Below are 16064 nucleotides of genomic sequence, written 5' to 3' on the forward strand. Positions count from 1 at the left end.
TTGTATTAGAGCTAATATCACATATACGAATTGCTGAATTAGGTATAAGTGCACAAAACTGCCCAAGCACCATGCAGCTACATTAGGTGCTAGATCGTATACCAGTTACATTATACGATTACTTAATGTTCGCCCATTGTTATGGATCACATCTTTGTGTAGACATCACGTAATAGGTTATATAGAACGTCGCAGATGGACTGATAAAGTTAACAGCCTGACCCTTACACAGCCCACTGGTAGCCTAAGACCTTACCAGCTTATTATTTCCTGCACCATGACCCATTCTACTCCTCGGAGCCTCAAAGATCCAACAGTCGCTTTATCCTCATGGTTATGGAATACTACATATCGTTGACGAATTGTGACCCAGGCGTCTGCAGCGCTGGAAAACAAGGGGGCATACTCATCCTCAAGCTCCCGGCCCCATTGTACAATAGCGAGTGCAGCACGGTTGTCCCAAAGTCCATCTACTTGTATATTGAATGTGCCTAGCAGTCTCTCTGCATCCGCACGGATATTGGGGTTTCGACACTTGTATCCGCACACTAGTCTGTAAGTAAGCACTGGCGTTTCTATAAAATAAACCCCTTAAAAGACTCACAGAATAATGCAAACACCGGGCTACATATCGTAAATGGTGTTATCTTGGTAATGTATGCCCTTGGTAATTGGTCTGCCAATATTATAATCTCTTCGAAATAGGACTCCACCGTCACGAGACCTTCATAGTCGGTACACTGCGAGGCTTTGACGCTTGTGTAGGCTACTATCCACTGAATTCGGAGCAGCAAGGCATGAGAGAAACGCCCAGAATTGTTGTGGCATCGCTTGCGCGCGTCCTGTAATGTGCGCTCAAATGCGTTTTCCCATGCATCGAGAAGAGCCAGCAGACCAACTCTCAAGTTCACCCAGGCTTCATCTGTGGCAAATCCCGAGATATCACCTTGGTAGGCACGTGTGGCATCGAGGAGACCCTTGTAGATAGTGTCCAGCCATCGCGCTGCGTCCTTAAGGCTCTCGAAGGACTCTGGTATCCGAGCCACAGGCAACTTGGGCGTGGGGCGAGAACTTGAGGTAGTTTGCCACAACGACTGCGCCTGTAGGGCAAGATGGGAATGAGAAATCATAGTTAGCCGTTGGAAGATTTGTATGATCAGTCCATCGACCGCAAAAGGGTCTGGGGAGTCCGGGCAAGCAGCAAGTTCAGCCTGCGGACATAACGAGTAAAGGAATTGCTGAAGTATACGAAGGCCATGAAAGACGTGGTTATGTACTGCATGGCGGTTTCCATCGAGAATATCAAAACAGATGAAAAGGATACAGCACAGTAGAACTGTGCGTATTGTCGTTCTGTTCAAGGAGGAGCTGACAACGCTGCGCAATGCAACAATGTACCTGCTAATAGCCTCATCGTAAGCAGGCGTCCCGGCAGCTTTGCTGCCGAGCAACAAAGCGTGTCTCTCATCTAGGGCCGTTTTTAGACATCCAACAGCCAACATGGCTTCTCGGATGGCCAGGTCAGTAAAGCTGAGTTGAGTGATTGCGGACGAACACAGCTCGGATAGATCGTCACCGCAGATGATGTTGCTAAATTGCACCCAAACCTCGAAATAATTTTGTTCGCAATGTGACTTGAAGAAGCATTGGCCGAATGTTTGAAAAGGGATTTTGGGGGACGACTTTGTTTTGGGATTTACACGACTTGCAGCCGCCATTGATTGGAGTTCGGCATCGTCTGTGCTATAGCCTCCACAGAAACCTCGCCACTTTAAACATTTCCTACAGTGCGGTCTCGCCTCATCGCATCGTATGTGCCTCTTTCTTCCCCGTGGTTAGCACGACTGGCATTGCTTGTTGTGGCTTGATAGAAGACTTACTTGCCTGGACTCGTCGGTTAGCTGTGCTGGGGAGTGGGTAACATTTAGTATGCTCACATATTATACATCCAGTGCGGACTTTGGGTGCACCTTTCCGGGATGGTCTTGACAGCGGTTTGATAGAGAAGCTGCTCATCATGCTCCTTAAATCGTCTTTCTGGGAATAAGACTCCTGCTCACAAGCCAGCACAGACGAGGTGCTCTTATTGACAAACATCTTTTACTTGATGTTATTAAACAGCTCGATGGGCAGCGGAAACTGGAATGTTGTAGTGTGACTGTCTGGTATAATGTTAAATATTTAGTTGTTGTTTTAGCTATAATTTATTTAGATAGTTGATATAGTAATCTGATTTACTTGTCGTTGATATTAGATGCGACTAGATCATATTAAGAAACTCGTAGCTGCGCCCCACACTCCCATCGGCGACCTACGATGCGACTAGTCCATCTTGGGAAACTCGTAGATGCGCTCCACACTGACTTCCCATTAGCAACCGTATAAGTTGTAACCACCTCTATGCTGCTTTAGCAGTTCATTTGGAGCTTCTGCAGATTACAGCTTGCTCTTTACAGGATCGACTTGGACACATGTGGGAATAACCATAGACTATTACGTTTACTAAATAATGCTTACTACGAAGCTGCAACATTCTATAGGATTGGTCAGTCTATGACAGTTCGACCGGCGAACTGTCAGAAATCTCGGCGCTACGGCATGACGGTTTATGAAGTCAAATGCAGCGACTTGCACCTATTTAAAGCGTCATGTTGCCCAAGGTTTAAGCCGCCAATCGCCTTCAACACTATCGTTCCATTTATCCCTCTTGCTACTGCTTAACTTCAAAGGCAAAAGAAAGCTCGAGGTCAAACATGTCCGCAAAGTCGACAACACCCGCAGCCACAGCGCAGGAGATTGCGCAGCATGGCTGGACAGCGATAGCTGTTGATAGTGAAGCCATCTTCAAGGGCAAGGACTATCTGCACAGACCAGACACTGTCAGCATGGAGGAGATGCCCTTCCCACACAACGATCCCATTGTCCAAAAGGTCTACCAACATGTTAAGGAGAAACTTCCGACCCTAGTGTTCAACCACTCGATGCGAGTCTACCACTTTAGCATAGTCATTCTGAAATACCAGTTTCCCGAGTTTGCCCAGGACCTTTCACACAGCACCATCGCCCTTGCCGCACTTCTGCACGACATTGGCACCGTCGACGAGTTCATCACGTCGACTCTGCTGTCATTTGAGTGGTGGGGAGGCTACCACAGCCTGCGACTTCTCGAGCAGCACGGCGCGAGCTCGCAGCAGGCCGAGGCAGTAGCCGAAGCCATCATCAGACATCAAGACATTGGCACCGAAGGCACAATTACGTTCCTTGGCCAGCTGCTCCAGCTCTCCACAATCTACGACAACGTGGGATTTCGCCCCGAGCTCGTTGACCAGACCACGCGGAGCGCTGTGGTTTCGGCCTTCCCACGAACTGTTGCCGGTGCGGACGGGGCGCATGAGACTTGGAGCCACTGCTTCGCGTCCACCATCCGAAAGGAAAATGGTCTGAAGCCATGGGCTCATACTACTCACTTGGGAGAGTCCGCCTTCCCCGAAGGCGTACTGGCCAATGGAGAGAAAGGCTTAATGAGCGAGTACGAGAAGTAAGGGAATGGTATTTAGGCGTGCATCGTTCTCAGTCACGACGCCGGCGGCAGTGTTTCAGGCCTGCAGGAGAACATTGAGCGTCTAGTTATGATATATCTGCAACACTTGATATATTACATATTACTTATACTATTACTTAATGTTCATTCATTACTATTACATCTTGCAAAGCTGCAGGGCGAGGGGAAATTCAGTATGGAACTCTGGAAATTGTGAAAACCCACCAAGTAGTTCTATAGTTAACTCAAGCAGATGTTAAGCATTGTGAACCCAACCTATCCACTGCTAGAAGCATACAAGACGAAATCAGTAGGTCAATTTATGCTATTTAGACTTTTAGGCTATTCATTTATGTATCCTCAAGCTTAGAGGTCAAGTGAATAATTGGAATCGATTCACGTTGGCTTCTCAGTTTGCCACCAGCTCTAGAACATCATCTAAGACCTCAACGTTTGCTAGTTGAGGACTTGCACCGTGCTTTATCAAAATTCGGCCAATATCTATCCGTCCTTGCCTCACATAGTGCCATAGCGGCCGGTGCCCGTCAACAACTATGTTGAAGTGCTTGATTTTCTTGCAGATAATTTCTGCCATGTCAGCTTCTTCTTTCGCATATCGTGGATTACTGCCTGGCGTTGTAAGGTGCATGATGGGAAGCTGGTCGCCCTCCAATTTGGTGAGATCGTGGTCAGGTATTTGATCAAGGTCAGCCTCGGCCCCAAACTCTAGAAGCATGTTGACAACGCAGTGATTCCGGCTCGATTTCAAAGCATCCGCAAGTAAGAACCTCTTGCTATTCGTCGCGATGCTGAGTGGGTTTGACGAAGCACCGGCTTCCAAAAGAATTTGGACGACTTCAATGTATCGTGTCAGTGCGGCCATGCGTAGAGGGTTGACTCTGTCAATCTTATTTGCATAAATATCCGCGTTCGCATGGAGGATAAGATAGCGGATAGCACCAAGTTGATCTTGGTGGATGTCTGATAGGTTGAGAGCACCACCACCGTGAGGTGTGTTGAACTCTTTCTGCCAGTCGCACTGATCCCTTGGTCCCCAGGATATGAGATGGCATAATGCAGTTTCGTCTGAACCGCTGTGAGTCACATTGACATCGGCTCCCCTTTTGATAAGAAACTTGACCTTTGCAATGTGTTAGCACTTAGTTTAGGGATTGTAGCCCCTGGCAGCCTTTACTTACTACGTCTTCGTTCAATGCATAGGCCAATGGAGGAAGGCCCTTTCCATCTGGGGCATCCGGATCAGCGCCAGTGCTTATAAGTAATTCGGCAATGGCTGTATTTCCGCGCAGACACGCCAAATGCAAAAGATCACTTCGGCTCCCCCAATGCAAGTATCCATAACTTAAAGCTGGACCAGAAGGCCCCGTCTTCTTCGCTTTCTTGCAACGCAAGTTGTAGAGGGTTCCGTTGTCGAAAGTCTGGTCGATTTTGCGCTTGATATTTACCACGCCAGCTCTTCGTAGACCTTCTAACGACATTTTGGCTGCCTCCAAGACTCCGAACCAGCAAGCCCACTGGAGGGCCAGGGGCATATTTGACTCAGAGTTGTCAACCCCCAATGAGTTCCTGACATCGTTGAGATAAAGATGAGGAAGGGCATGGGTGGAAAGCTGCTTGCACGTGTGTGCCAAATTGAGAAGGTTGCTATAAGGGTTTGGCAGCAATGAAATCTCGTCCATTATGAGGCCCTTGATCTCTGTAGGAAGCTCTGTTTCGTGGTTAGAACAGTCACATGTAGTTCCATGGAAGATCTACCTTCTAAGCAAGTCATTTTGCCGCTGATACATGTTTTGGTCATTTTTGGCAATTGGTATATTTTCTTCAATGACTCGAGATGTTGAAGACCAACTACCTGTTCAGTGGTTCAAGCCCTTTGATCTCCTTGAACAGCTTGACATAGGCTATAGCAATAGCTGCCGAACGGGAAAGAGAAATATCAAAGATGTGGTGAATCAGAATTGTTGTGAAAATAGTTGCGAGATATGACGGCTGAGGCGATGATTGTAGCGTGGAATCTGGTAGGATGAAAACGGATGAGGTGGATGTTTATGCTGAGGAGAAATGCAAGGTTTACCTGGTTGCGCCGATGTCCTATATTTATTCCCAGAGTGATAAATCAAAGAAGTCATCGGGTTGATGAAAGAAAGGGACGGGATTGGGTGGACAATGCTTGACATCTGCCTGCACAGTTGCCTAAAAGACAACAAGTACAGCAGGGACCATCAGCCATATGAGCCAAATTTAGCTCTCTCTGCCCCTGCTAAATTTTAGAGAAAATATGGTAAATAAGAAAGACTAGGAAAGTGAGTTGTTGAGATAAACATCAAGTATTTCGATATGTTGAAGTTCCTATCCGTTAGGATCGCTCATTTAGATTTCGCAAGAAATTGAGACTCAATGCTCAAGTTTGGGTCTAAAGATCTAAAATATTAAAAATAACAGATATCCGTAGCAAATTTAAAAATTCACCCCTAAGAGTTAGAATAAGAAATAAATATCCCAAGAGTATAGTCCAACTAGCATAAACTGACTTACTAATTTCGTCCCTTAGATAAACCTCCTATGGTCAACTTTTTTTTTAAGAGGTACTTACCCTGAATCTATAGTGTTGTGGCGTCCATTCCACCCATGGCCCCTCACCGAGCCCCACCATTGTCGATTGTCACCTTTCAACCTCAATCAACTCTCCACACCAAGACAGCGAACGACATCGCACTTATAGGCGTCAACGCTCGACCTCCTACAGCATAATTTATATTATATGCACTAGAAAGAAAAGAAAAATTCTCTCTACAGTAAAGGAAGCGCGAATACCATTGCGCATTCTTCCCTTGCCGAACCGCAACCTGCCAGCACACGACCACGAGCTTCAAGATCAACAAACGATATCATACAAAACTCGTCAATATGGTGTACCTTAAGACAAGCCAGGAATGGCTTGATCAATCCATGGCACTCCTGGAAGCCCGCCCCTCAACCGTACGTCCTCGCGCCAACCGCACAGTTGCGCAATCAACTAACTAACCACCACAGACACATATCACCACATCATACAAGCTCAAGCCTGGCCCAACACGACCTGATGCCGACGGCGACACACCCGTGACGAAGCCCCCGCGTGGCGCCCTAGTACTCAAGGCATTCGATCCTATCAGCGGAGTTACGATCAAGTACCGTACCACAAAGGCGCAGGAGGTAACTCGTCTCATTCACGCCTCGCTGGGTCGTCTGGGTAGAAGTCAGGCTGCCGTTCCGGATGTGCCAGAGGTGACGATGGCAGACGCAGAGGGTACAGAGGAGGTACAGGCTGCCACGTCCACACCGCAGGCGGCACAAGGTGGTGGTGGCGGCGGGAAGAAGAAGAAGAAGGGCAAGAAATAGGTCAGTGAGAAGCTGAAGGTTATTTTATTCAGAAAGGGATTTAGCGGGGGGAATATTCGTGGTGGCCAGGATATTCATTGTTTGAGGTCTTGAGATTTGACGGCATTGTACTAAGTACCACACACAACCTGGATAAATTTCAGAAACCGACGTCGCAAGTATCAACAAAAAAGAATCAAAAAACTATACATGCATTTACGAGTGTTGGGTTGATGTGAGTGTTTGGCCCTTGTTGACGCTCACACACTAACCAACAATGTCCGAGTCACGGCAGCGGTGTATATGTTTACAAGCCACAAGGGAATACAACATGTATACTAATCTAATCAATTCATCTCTATCTAAGAGAGTAGGAGAGTGCTATAATATCGTCATCCATCAGCAGAATTAATCTGTCAATGCTGTTTTTCATCCGCCCAAGTCAAAATCCCCGAAACGCCATGTCGATCAGCAAAAATCCATCCTCAGGATCTAAAGCATGATCGCAACCTTGCCAACCGTAAAATTAACCAAGCACTTCCCCGAGGCTCGTCTCAAATGTACAAACAAGAAGTAAAACAGGGTATATGTTCATGTGTTCACGTGCCCATGAGCAACTGCCCGGGCCAAAAGAAAAGGAAAACGACGAGACGATGGGCTTAGAAGTCATCGTCAAAGGTGAAGTCACCGCCGTTCTCGCCCTTGGGTGCCTCCTCCTCGTCAGCCTTCTTGTTGGCGCTGTGGAGGACACCGGCCTTTTGGTAGTCGGCAACGCGCTTCTCGAAAAAGTTGGTCTTGCCACCAAGAGAGATGTTCTCCATGAAGTCGAAGGGGTTTGTGGCCTTGTACACCTTCTCGTTGCCGAGAGCAACGAGCAGACGATCAGCCACGAACTCGATGTACTGCTTCATGAGGTTGGAGTTCATGCCTAGAAGACCACAAGGGAGAGCCTCAGTAAGGAACTCCTGCTCGATGGTAACGGCATCGGTGATGATGTCCTGGATCATCTGCTTGCTGGCACGTCCCTTAAGGTGAGAGTGGAGGAGGCAGGCAAAGTCGGTGTGAAGACCCTCATCACGGGAGATGAGCTCGTTGGAGAAGGTCAAACCAGGCATGAGGCCACGCTTCTTGAGCCAGAAAATGGAGGCAAAGGCACCGCTGAAGAAGATACCCTCAACAGCAGCAAAGGCAACAAGACGTTGAGCAAATGAGGAGTCTTTGTCCTGGATCCATCGAATGGCCCAGTCAGCCTTCTTTCGGATGCAAGGAATAGTATCAACGGCGTTGAAGAGGTATGTTCTTTGGGCAGGCTCCTTGATGTAGGTGTCAATGAGCAGGGAGTATGTCTCGGAGTGGATGTTCTCCATCATGATCTGGAAACCGTAGAAGCATCGAGCCTCGGGGATCTGGACCTCGCCGCTGAATCGCTCAACAAGGTTCTCGTTGACGATACCATCGGAGGCAGCGAAGAAAGCAAGAATGTGGGAGATGAAGAACTGCTCATCTGTAGTCAGACGGTTGTTCCAGTCGTGGAGATCCTTGGAAAGATCAATCTCCTCGGCTGTCCAGAAGGAGGCCTCTGCCTTCTTGTACATTTGCCAAATCTATCAGGAAATGTTAGTATGACGGTTTAGTGGGGCACCACTTTACGCGTCAAAACGCGTTACTTACCTCATGGTACTTGATGGGGAAGAGAACAAATCTCTGAGGGTTTTCTTGAAGGAGGGGCTCGTCGGCTTCCTCAGCCTTAATGCCGGGGGCAGGAGCGGTCTTAGGCTCTTCCTTCTTGGTCTCCTCAACAATCTTTGTCTTCATCTCGGTGGTATCGGTGGTTTGGTTGAGAGGTTCGTTTTCCTTGTTGGCGGCACCGAAGTCAAGCTTCTTGATAGGGGACTCCATGTTGAAGCTCTCAATTGCGGAAGCAGCCTGTTAATCAGAAATATTAGCGACAGATTCGAGTGTAACTGTGAACGACGTCACATACCTGCTTCGAAGGAGTCATTTGCGCAGCCATTGTGGTATATGAGTGTCAGATCGAAGAGAAGTGAACAAAAATGATCAGAGTGATACAGAAACAAGACAAAGGATTTGTGCTTGTGTTGAACTCTCGAGATTAAGTGGTGATGGTTGCGGTGGTGATGGTCTGGTCCAAAGTAAAGAAAGAGATGAAGGCGACGGGCTTTTGTATAAGTCTGAATACGCTGTCACGTGTAGTGGAGCGCGTCGCGCTGGGCAATACGCGGTGGATACAGCAATAGCGGGCCACTTTACTGCGCTGGGTATCACTGCGCGTCACTGGGTGAACCAGGGGCTTTCGGCGCATCTAAGACGCTAGCGCTCGAGCTGGTACCATGAGAAACTCCAACCACCAGGATCATTAAAGCAAATCTGGTCAAGGGGGACGCGTAGAGACGCGTCTCGAGCGGGTTCATGTTCGTCTTGGGCATGGCTCCAAGTCAATACTTTGCGTTTTTCGCCAGAACACTCCACTATCCCTGTACGGTACCTGCTTCATGGCAGGGAGTGATGATTCAGGCTTTGTCAGGGTTTTGAACGTCATGACCGGATATTTGTCACTTAGCACGCTCTGTGGAGTATTTTGTGTACTTTGACCTTAAGGCACATGTCTCGTCTCACGTTGTTAGGCCAATGTATGTGGGATGGGTTGTGTTAAGGCATGATAGTGGTGCGAGACAGGATCCAACTTAGCTCATGAGATGATGTTCAGCAGAATATGGGTGTCATGATGAGCTTCATTAGTACCATTTAGGCGCCATTGACATATAGAAATCTCTGCAAATCGTAAATTTAGCTCAGTAGGTATCACTGTCTTTGTCAAGCTTCCGTCGATCCCTTCCTCCTTCCGTGGGTGAGGAACGCGTTTCTGGGGATACACACCGCGTCCTAGCCTAGGCCCTGAATCTGACGTTACCAGCAGGCATGGATCTATCTTACGGTGTTGATGCGCCTCCTACTCCTCGATCTCGCCTGTCCAACCCTTTAAATTGTAACGAAATTAGGATTGGGCCATTAATTAGGTTGAGCTAGCCATGAAATGAACTTTATTTAGTACGAGACATGTTAGATTCTTGCATCATCGCATTGTTCTTTTCTTTGTGGCTTGATTGTCTGTTGCTAGGACGATAAAATGCCAAGTAAAGTTATCAGATCTCATTCTTTAATTTGATTTGAGGATACTGGAGCTCCGTGCCCTTCTGCATCCACTTTGTTTTATCAATCAAGCAGGGTTATGGTTCCTGAGCAAAGTTTCGTACAGCATATACATATATTATTCGTAGACAATATGATAATTAATAAAACATGACTCCACGTTCCCATCATACAAGCATCAAGGTACCACACTAGGCGAGGTACTTCACCCCATAACGAATATTTCTGACCCACGAGCATCTTGCCATCTGTCCCTTTGCTGTGAAGGTAAATCCGAGTCACCGAGTTTAGCGTCGCTCCCTGCGCGGCGATCTTTGGCGTCGAGATCCACGCCCAGCTTCCCCTGTTTCGATATCATCCGGCCGGGCTCTGCTGCGACCGAAGAATCCACGGCTCTCGCGAACTCGCGCCGGTACCGGCTCGACGGGGCGATCATCACGACGGCGATCCCGGCTGCGGCTGCGGCTGCGACTGCGTTGACGACGGTCTGACATGGATGGATTTCGAGATGGTGGGTTCGAGATGTACTCGGGCGGATCTTGTGCCTGAAGCCGATCAAACTCGTCTGCTTCACTGGGATCAACGGCCGGTACCGGTAATCCGCTCTTCTTCAGGTTCTTGCGTCCTTCCTCTCGCAGGTGGGACTCGAGGAGCACCACATTACGAGTATTACACTTGTACGCTGCATCCACCAGATCGCCAGCAAAAGGAACAAGTCCGACGACAAAATCGACCAAGATATTAAACACCATTTTACCCTTGACCGAGGTGGGCAGTCCACCATCGATCTTCATGCACGATCTCATGACCAAAAGGGCGAGTAACATATCCAAAACGTCGCCGATTCTTAAAAAGCCATGTTAGTATCAATCATGCAGGGTGGATTCGGATTATGCGATTCAACTTACGCAGGAACCAGTCCTATAACGCTGCCCCAGCCGAAACGGATACCGAAGCAACTGAAGAGACACAGGTCTAGCCGATAAGCTCGACGCTTAACCTTGGTCAAAACCTTGGCATCATTGTCGGTAATGCCAGGAGGAAGAGCCTTCTTGCGCTTCTTTACTTTGCCATTTGCTTTTCCACCCAGACGAGTCGCGGGGACATGGTCAAAGTAAGGGTCCTGCGGATAACGGGTCAGCACTATGCGTTAAGTAATGTGGTGAGTTGATGTGAGTATACCTCAGTTCCAAATTTGTTCGCGACAGTCTCTCCTAGGATCTTCTTGGTGACGAGCTTTGTGATGATTGAAGTCATATTGCCCCAGGTGTGCCACTTCCCTTAATGGAGAATGTTGTTGTGCTGGCCAAGAAAAGGAAGATTTCTGGTTTTGATGATATCGATGCGGTGGAGCTTGGTAGCGACAAATAGGCGATGAAGTAAGGAATTACCACTATCAAGAATGTCACTGCTCGATATTCCGAGACAGAGGAAGGCAGGCCAAGACAATGAACAGGCGCCTTTCTTTATATGGAGGTGGAACAAGAGAAGTCTTCAAGGGTCACCAGCCTTTACTCTTTGATTTATTGGGCAGGCTTGTTGCGCGACTGGTCAATTACCTGTTTCCAAGTATTTATGATCCGTGGTCAGAGGGAGCCCATTTTGTCATTGAGCGATGATGTAATTCTAGCGACTACCCGAACGCCTGGGAACCCTGTAAAACTGGCGTCGTGTTTTAGCTTACAGGCCCCTTAAAGTCTGGAACATCACCTATTTCATGCTAAACGGCTCAACAAAACCTGCTCAGCTGCTACTGCAATGTAGATCCCGCGTATGTGCTGGCATATATTGTGGTGGCAATAAGTAACGTATGAAACAAGCAACGGACATTTACAGTTTGGCTCAGATCATGCACCGCCACAGTAGATGAACTCATCTGTGGCGACTGCCCTCAATAGCGTGTGGCTCAGACAACTGCTAGCTCGAGCATGGCACTCTGAGTTGAGTGAAGCAGTTAGCATGGAGCTTTCCACCTACCCTAGCAGCTTGGGTTAGTACCTTAGGCGTGAATGAGTTATGGGTCTTCTTTGTTCTGACTGACCCGATTGTGATGTTGTCAAACCTGACAACAACATCAGCAAATCATATTTCAAACCGACCATTTTCGGCTCTTGCACCGCCGCTTCGACCCCGCGTGTCAAAAAGAGACGTTGCCTCTCAACATCCGCTGCAAAAGGCAATTCAGCACAACCGCAACGAAACGAAGCGAAGCGACGCATCACCTTGACTCAAACCAAGTGACCGCTCGCGTCTTTTTCGCTTGTCACAGTCGTCCTTTTGCGTCATCTACCTAGGCTGTCGCACGTTAACCATGGTCAGCTTGCCTTCGCAGCTACGTTCGCATTATTGTCTCGCAAAGTCTTGAGAAGGAATAAACAAACAATAAAATCAGAGAAAATAACAACCAAAATTTGCATCTTCACAATAGCATGAACCGAAGGATTCTGTCATCATGTCTGGAACACAAATGCAGTTAGAGGATTGTATGTGCTGTGTTGGTGGGCGCTGCGCAATCGCGAGCATGGACTAACACAACCGACATAGGGCTGGACGACCTCTGCGTCCGCTTCATCATCAACCTTCCCCAAGAGGATCTCTCCTCCGTCGCTCGAATATGCTTCCAAGTCGAAGAAGCCCAATGGTTCTACGAAGATTTCATCCGTCCGCTGGACCCGACTCTACCATCCATGACCTTGCGTACTTTTTGCCTTCGCATCTTTCAACACTGTCCCTTGTTAGCCAACTTTTCCGTTGAGAACCACACCAAAGCGTTCGAGGAGTTCCTGGAGTACAAGACTCGCGTCCCAGTACGAGGTGCTATCATGCTAAACGAGGCCATGGACTCGACAGTTCTGGTCAAGGGATGGAAGAAAGGCGCCAACTGGAGTTTCCCGCGAGGAAAGATCAACAAGGACGAGGACGATTTAGATTGCGCCATCCGAGAAGTCTACGAAGAGACTGGACTTGACCTTCGAGCCGCGGGCTTAGTACCAACCGAACATAAACCCAAGTACATTGAGATCGCGATGCGTGAACAGCACATGAGGCTTTACGTGTTTCGCGATGTTCCCATGGACACAATCTTTGAACCGAAAACCCGCAAGGAAATCAGCAAAATCGAATGGTACAAGCTGTCGGAGTTGCCAGCTTTCCGTCGCAAGAATGGCCAGTCTAACGATGCGATTGCTACTCCTAATGCCAACAAGTTTTACATGGTTGCCCCATTTTTGGTGCCTTTGAAGAAATGGGTTACGTCGCAGAAAAAGATTGAGGCACGAAAAGCAGCGACTGTCCCGCACAGTTATGGACCGATCACCGAAGCGCTGTATGAGGATGAGGCCTGGAAAACAGACACTGGGGCTGAAACTGCGGACCAAGAGCCGGCAATAGAGACGCTCGCAGGCGCGACACAAGAACTGCAGCGATTGTTGAAGGTCCAACCTCCGACCCAAGGTTTGCAAGGAGCTCCTGCCCCTGTCCAACAGGATAAGGGCAGTGCCTTACTCTCTATTCTTCAAGCAAAGGGCGGCCCTTCAGGCAGCCTCCCTCAGTCCGATCGTCAATATCCGCATACTCCTCTAGATCTAACGGCCCAGACCGCACCCCAGCCTCATACACCACACCACCAAAACCAGATGCCATCTATCAATGCTCAGCAGCCGCCGCCGTCATTTCCCTATCCACCCCATCAAACTGCTCAATGGAACGTGGCTCCTGGACAGCAGGCAAGCTATCACCAGTCATATGTTGATCAATACCCTGTGCAAGAAGGCCAGTATAAGAGCAACCAGGCACCGCTGGTTCACCCCCAGCCCTTGCCTCCCCAAGTGGAGAGAGCTGTTTTCAACAGAAGCGCGTTCCAAGACGTAAACCAAAACAATTACAGCTCAGGACCTGGTCAATTCATCAACCAACAGCAGCCGCAACATGGACACGGCGGTCAGATGCCACCACAAGTTCATAACCCGGCCGAACAGTCAAGGCAGCAACCACTGAATGGCCAGTCAATGGCTCTCCTGAACGCGTTCAAGGGCGGCAATGCCGCACCTCAGCCCCAGCAGGTGCCATTCCCTCCCAGTTTCCCAGTACAGAACCAAGCACCCGCATATGGCAACTTTGGCACGAACCAAGCGCAACAACAGAACCCACTTCAATTCCCCTCACAAGCGCAACCGCTTGGCGGAGGTCAGGATCGCACTGGGCCAAGTCCCAAAGAGCTACCTGGGTCAAAGGTTGGACCTGCTGCTAACAACCACCGCTCTGCTTTGTTAGGCATGTTTCGTAAGGATGACCAAAACCAACCTCCTGCTCAGTCGCCTCACGCTACCGGACAAGCTGCTCCAGGTAGTATGATGAGCGAACTTATGCGATCTGTCGGGGGAGACAATGTGAGGACCCAAGCTTCTCCACAAACCAGCGCAGGCATCAACCCGTCCATATCTTTGGAGGGCTTGTCCCTTCATCCACGGGCTGCTCAGTCTAGCACGCCGGGCTCCCAAGGAAAAGCCGATTATGCGCATTATGGCGCTCAGGTACAAGGAACAGCCGCTTCGCAACCTACTCAACCCATTCGAATTCTTCAGCGAGGACAAACAGAGCAGTTTCTTGGTGTTGGTGGAGCATCGGCATCTCCTCAAACTTCTTTTGCTTCACCCAGTGGATTATCCGCCCACCTACAGCCCGCACGTGCTAGTGTCAGTCCCAGCATTGCGCAAGCATTCCCTGCGTTCAACACACGTCGCGAATCTGGCCCGGCTCAAAAGCGAGAGCTACTTTCACTCTTTGGAAAACAGCCATCGCCTGCTAGTTTGGAAGCAGCCAAGGGCAAAGAGGTCATTGCTGGAACGCCCGGGTCTCGCCTTGCTTCATTAGCCTCTGGCACAGAGGAACCTGCTGGTCCACCTTCTCGTCGTGACAGCCAGACACCTATCTCACCCGCTGAACGTACATTTTTGCTTGACTACTTGCAGTCTGTTACGAAGAATGCCAATCATTGACGGGTTTTGGAAACGTGAATTATTTGTACGATTTGCCATCATTGGGATTTGAGGAGCATCGCAACGGAGCCTTGTCTGGGACGCTACGGGTTTTCCAGGTAGCTAGCGAGGCAATTAATTGCTAAGCGATAATTATCGTAATTTGGTATTCTTGAGAATTGCATTTCAGTTTCTGTCGATTATGTGTTCACATTCCGTTGCTGCTAGCGTTGTCCTATCCGTATCTATGTATATCTAGCCAAGTAGTATAAATATGAGCATTCTATCGCATGGGATACTTACTTGGATATCCATTTGTTATATTAAATACGTCCATTTAAGCTCAAGGCCATATAGATACGGTCGCTGACAGTGCCCCCCTGACTTCTGTCATATCCAGTCCCCTTTTGCACAAGAGGCACCACTATTCAAGCCGCAACCCGAGCCATTCGCGTACAAATTTGTCCGCAGTGTTGATGTGCCCCTGGTGCTAGTAGAATACCTGTCGAGTTGGACGCTTTCGAATCAGAGCATGGGACGGGCAAAGACAGATACTATTGAACGGATGAATAACTGCAACATCCTGGCCTATTTGCCGTTGTTGAAACAGATTCTCAGGGCCTTTGGGGCCTGCCTTTGCCAGTGCAGTGACCCAGGTCGGAAGCGCAGTACTAATCTTATGCCAAAAACCTGCACCGGCTGCCAGCTGTCAACAGCTGCCATCGTTGTCTACAACCTGCAATCACCGGACTCAGCGCATGGCTATATGAATTTCAAATACAATCTATTATATCAATAGGGTGGTCAAGCGGTTAAGCTGAGCGATCATGCCCCAATTGACCGGCTAGTAGATATCTGGGTTGCCTCTGCAGCGATGCATCGAGCCTCATTGCTCTCGCTGATGAGGGTTTCTTTTCTTCTTCTTCTTCTTCTTCTTCTTCTTTTTTCTTTTGCCTTCCCCCTTCTCTTCACCCCATTTGTCTTCTCTTGCAGTT

General features: G+C 48.6%; 7 protein-coding genes across 7 annotated transcripts; 3 read left to right on the plus strand and 4 right to left on the minus strand.

The window, feature by feature from the left end:
* Nucleotides 1–165: 165 nt before the first annotated feature.
* EDB82DRAFT_513085 (uncharacterized protein) lies at nucleotides 166–2244 on the minus strand. Its single transcript, XM_025737618.2, has 4 exons — nucleotides 1938–2244; nucleotides 1881–1884; nucleotides 605–1824; nucleotides 166–548 (listed from the first exon to the last, which is right to left on the minus strand). The coding sequence occupies exons 1-4, from the start codon at nucleotides 2095–2097 to the stop codon at nucleotides 253–255; spliced, it is 1680 nt and encodes a 559-aa protein (XP_025592461.2). The 5' UTR covers nucleotides 2098–2244; the 3' UTR covers nucleotides 166–252.
* A 125-nt stretch (nucleotides 2245–2369) lies between these two features.
* EDB82DRAFT_513087 (uncharacterized protein) lies at nucleotides 2370–3796 on the plus strand. The gene has a single exon (XM_025737619.2). The coding sequence runs from the start codon at nucleotides 2754–2756 to the stop codon at nucleotides 3540–3542; it is 789 nt and encodes a 262-aa protein (XP_025592462.1). The 5' UTR covers nucleotides 2370–2753; the 3' UTR covers nucleotides 3543–3796.
* Nucleotides 3797–3950: 154 nt separating this feature from the next.
* Nucleotides 3951–5360, minus strand: EDB82DRAFT_479922 (ankyrin repeat-containing domain protein; the record flags this gene model as incomplete). Its single annotated transcript, XM_025737621.2, has 3 exons — nucleotides 3951–4682; nucleotides 4741–5270; nucleotides 5318–5360. 3 exons carry the CDS (start codon nucleotides 5358–5360, stop codon nucleotides 3951–3953), a joined length of 1305 nt encoding a protein of 434 aa, XP_025592463.2.
* An 860-nt stretch (nucleotides 5361–6220) lies between these two features.
* On the plus strand, nucleotides 6221–7253 carry EDB82DRAFT_513090 (signal recognition particle 9 kDa protein-domain-containing protein). Its single transcript, XM_025737622.2, has 3 exons — nucleotides 6221–6541; nucleotides 6596–7157; nucleotides 7218–7253. The coding sequence occupies exons 1-2, from the start codon at nucleotides 6470–6472 to the stop codon at nucleotides 6941–6943; spliced, it is 420 nt and encodes a 139-aa protein (XP_025592464.1). The 5' UTR covers nucleotides 6221–6469; the 3' UTR covers nucleotides 6944–7157; nucleotides 7218–7253.
* Nucleotides 7254–9157, minus strand: EDB82DRAFT_513094 (ribonucleotide reductase). Its single transcript, XM_025737623.2, has 3 exons — nucleotides 8907–9157; nucleotides 8594–8848; nucleotides 7254–8526 (listed from the first exon to the last, which is right to left on the minus strand). Exons 1-3 carry the CDS (start codon nucleotides 8934–8936, stop codon nucleotides 7582–7584), a joined length of 1230 nt encoding a protein of 409 aa, XP_025592465.1. The 5' UTR covers nucleotides 8937–9157; the 3' UTR covers nucleotides 7254–7581.
* A 1223-nt stretch (nucleotides 9158–10380) lies between these two features.
* On the minus strand, nucleotides 10381–11350 carry EDB82DRAFT_479925 (uncharacterized protein; the record flags this gene model as incomplete). The annotated part of the gene is made up of 3 exons (XM_025737624.1): nucleotides 10381–10939; nucleotides 11002–11216; nucleotides 11276–11350. The coding sequence occupies 3 exons, from the start codon at nucleotides 11348–11350 to the stop codon at nucleotides 10381–10383; spliced, it is 849 nt and encodes a 282-aa protein (XP_025592466.1).
* Nucleotides 11351–12429: 1079 nt separating this feature from the next.
* On the plus strand, nucleotides 12430–15275 carry EDB82DRAFT_304003 (Dcp2, box A domain-containing protein). The gene is made up of 2 exons (XM_025737625.2): nucleotides 12430–12576; nucleotides 12638–15275. Exons 1-2 carry the CDS (start codon nucleotides 12546–12548, stop codon nucleotides 15088–15090), a joined length of 2484 nt encoding a protein of 827 aa, XP_025592467.1. The 5' UTR covers nucleotides 12430–12545; the 3' UTR covers nucleotides 15091–15275.
* Nucleotides 15276–16064: the final 789 nt, after the last annotated feature.

This window comes from Fusarium venenatum (genome assembly GCF_020744135.1).
Source record: "Fusarium venenatum strain MPI-CAGE-CH-0201 chromosome Unknown EDB82scaffold_4, whole genome shotgun sequence".
Lineage (NCBI taxonomy): Eukaryota > Fungi > Ascomycota > Sordariomycetes > Hypocreales > Nectriaceae > Fusarium > Fusarium venenatum.

Coding starts and splice junctions, on each gene's coding strand:
- EDB82DRAFT_304003 (XM_025737625.2), top strand. CDS start 12,546: ATGTCTGGAACACAAATGCAGTTAGAGGATT. Junction 12,577..12,637: donor ACAAATGCAGTTAGAGGATT/GTATGTGCTGTG, acceptor CAACCGACATAG/GGCTGGACGACCTCTGCGTC.
- EDB82DRAFT_513085 (XM_025737618.2), bottom strand. CDS start 2,097: ATGTTTGTCAATAAGAGCACCTCGTCTGTGCTGGCTTGTGAGCAGGAG. Junction 549..604: donor CCCGGTGTTTGCATTATTCT/GTGAGTCTTTTA, acceptor CTTACAGACTAG/TGTGCGGATACAAGTGTCGA.
- EDB82DRAFT_513094 (XM_025737623.2), bottom strand. CDS start 8,936: ATGGCTGCGCAAATGACTCCTTCGAAGCAG. Junction 8,849..8,906: donor AAATGACTCCTTCGAAGCAG/GTATGTGACGTC, acceptor TCTGATTAACAG/GCTGCTTCCGCAATTGAGAG. Junction 8,527..8,593: donor TCCCCATCAAGTACCATGAG/GTAAGTAACGCG, acceptor ATTTCCTGATAG/ATTTGGCAAATGTACAAGAA.
- EDB82DRAFT_513087 (XM_025737619.2), top strand. CDS start 2,754: ATGTCCGCAAAGTCGACAACACCCGCAGCCACAGCGCAGGAGATTGCG.
- EDB82DRAFT_513090 (XM_025737622.2), top strand. CDS start 6,470: ATGGTGTACCTTAAGACAAGCCAGGAATGGCTTGATCAATCCATGGCA. Junction 6,542..6,595: donor TGGAAGCCCGCCCCTCAACC/GTACGTCCTCGC, acceptor TAACCACCACAG/ACACATATCACCACATCATA.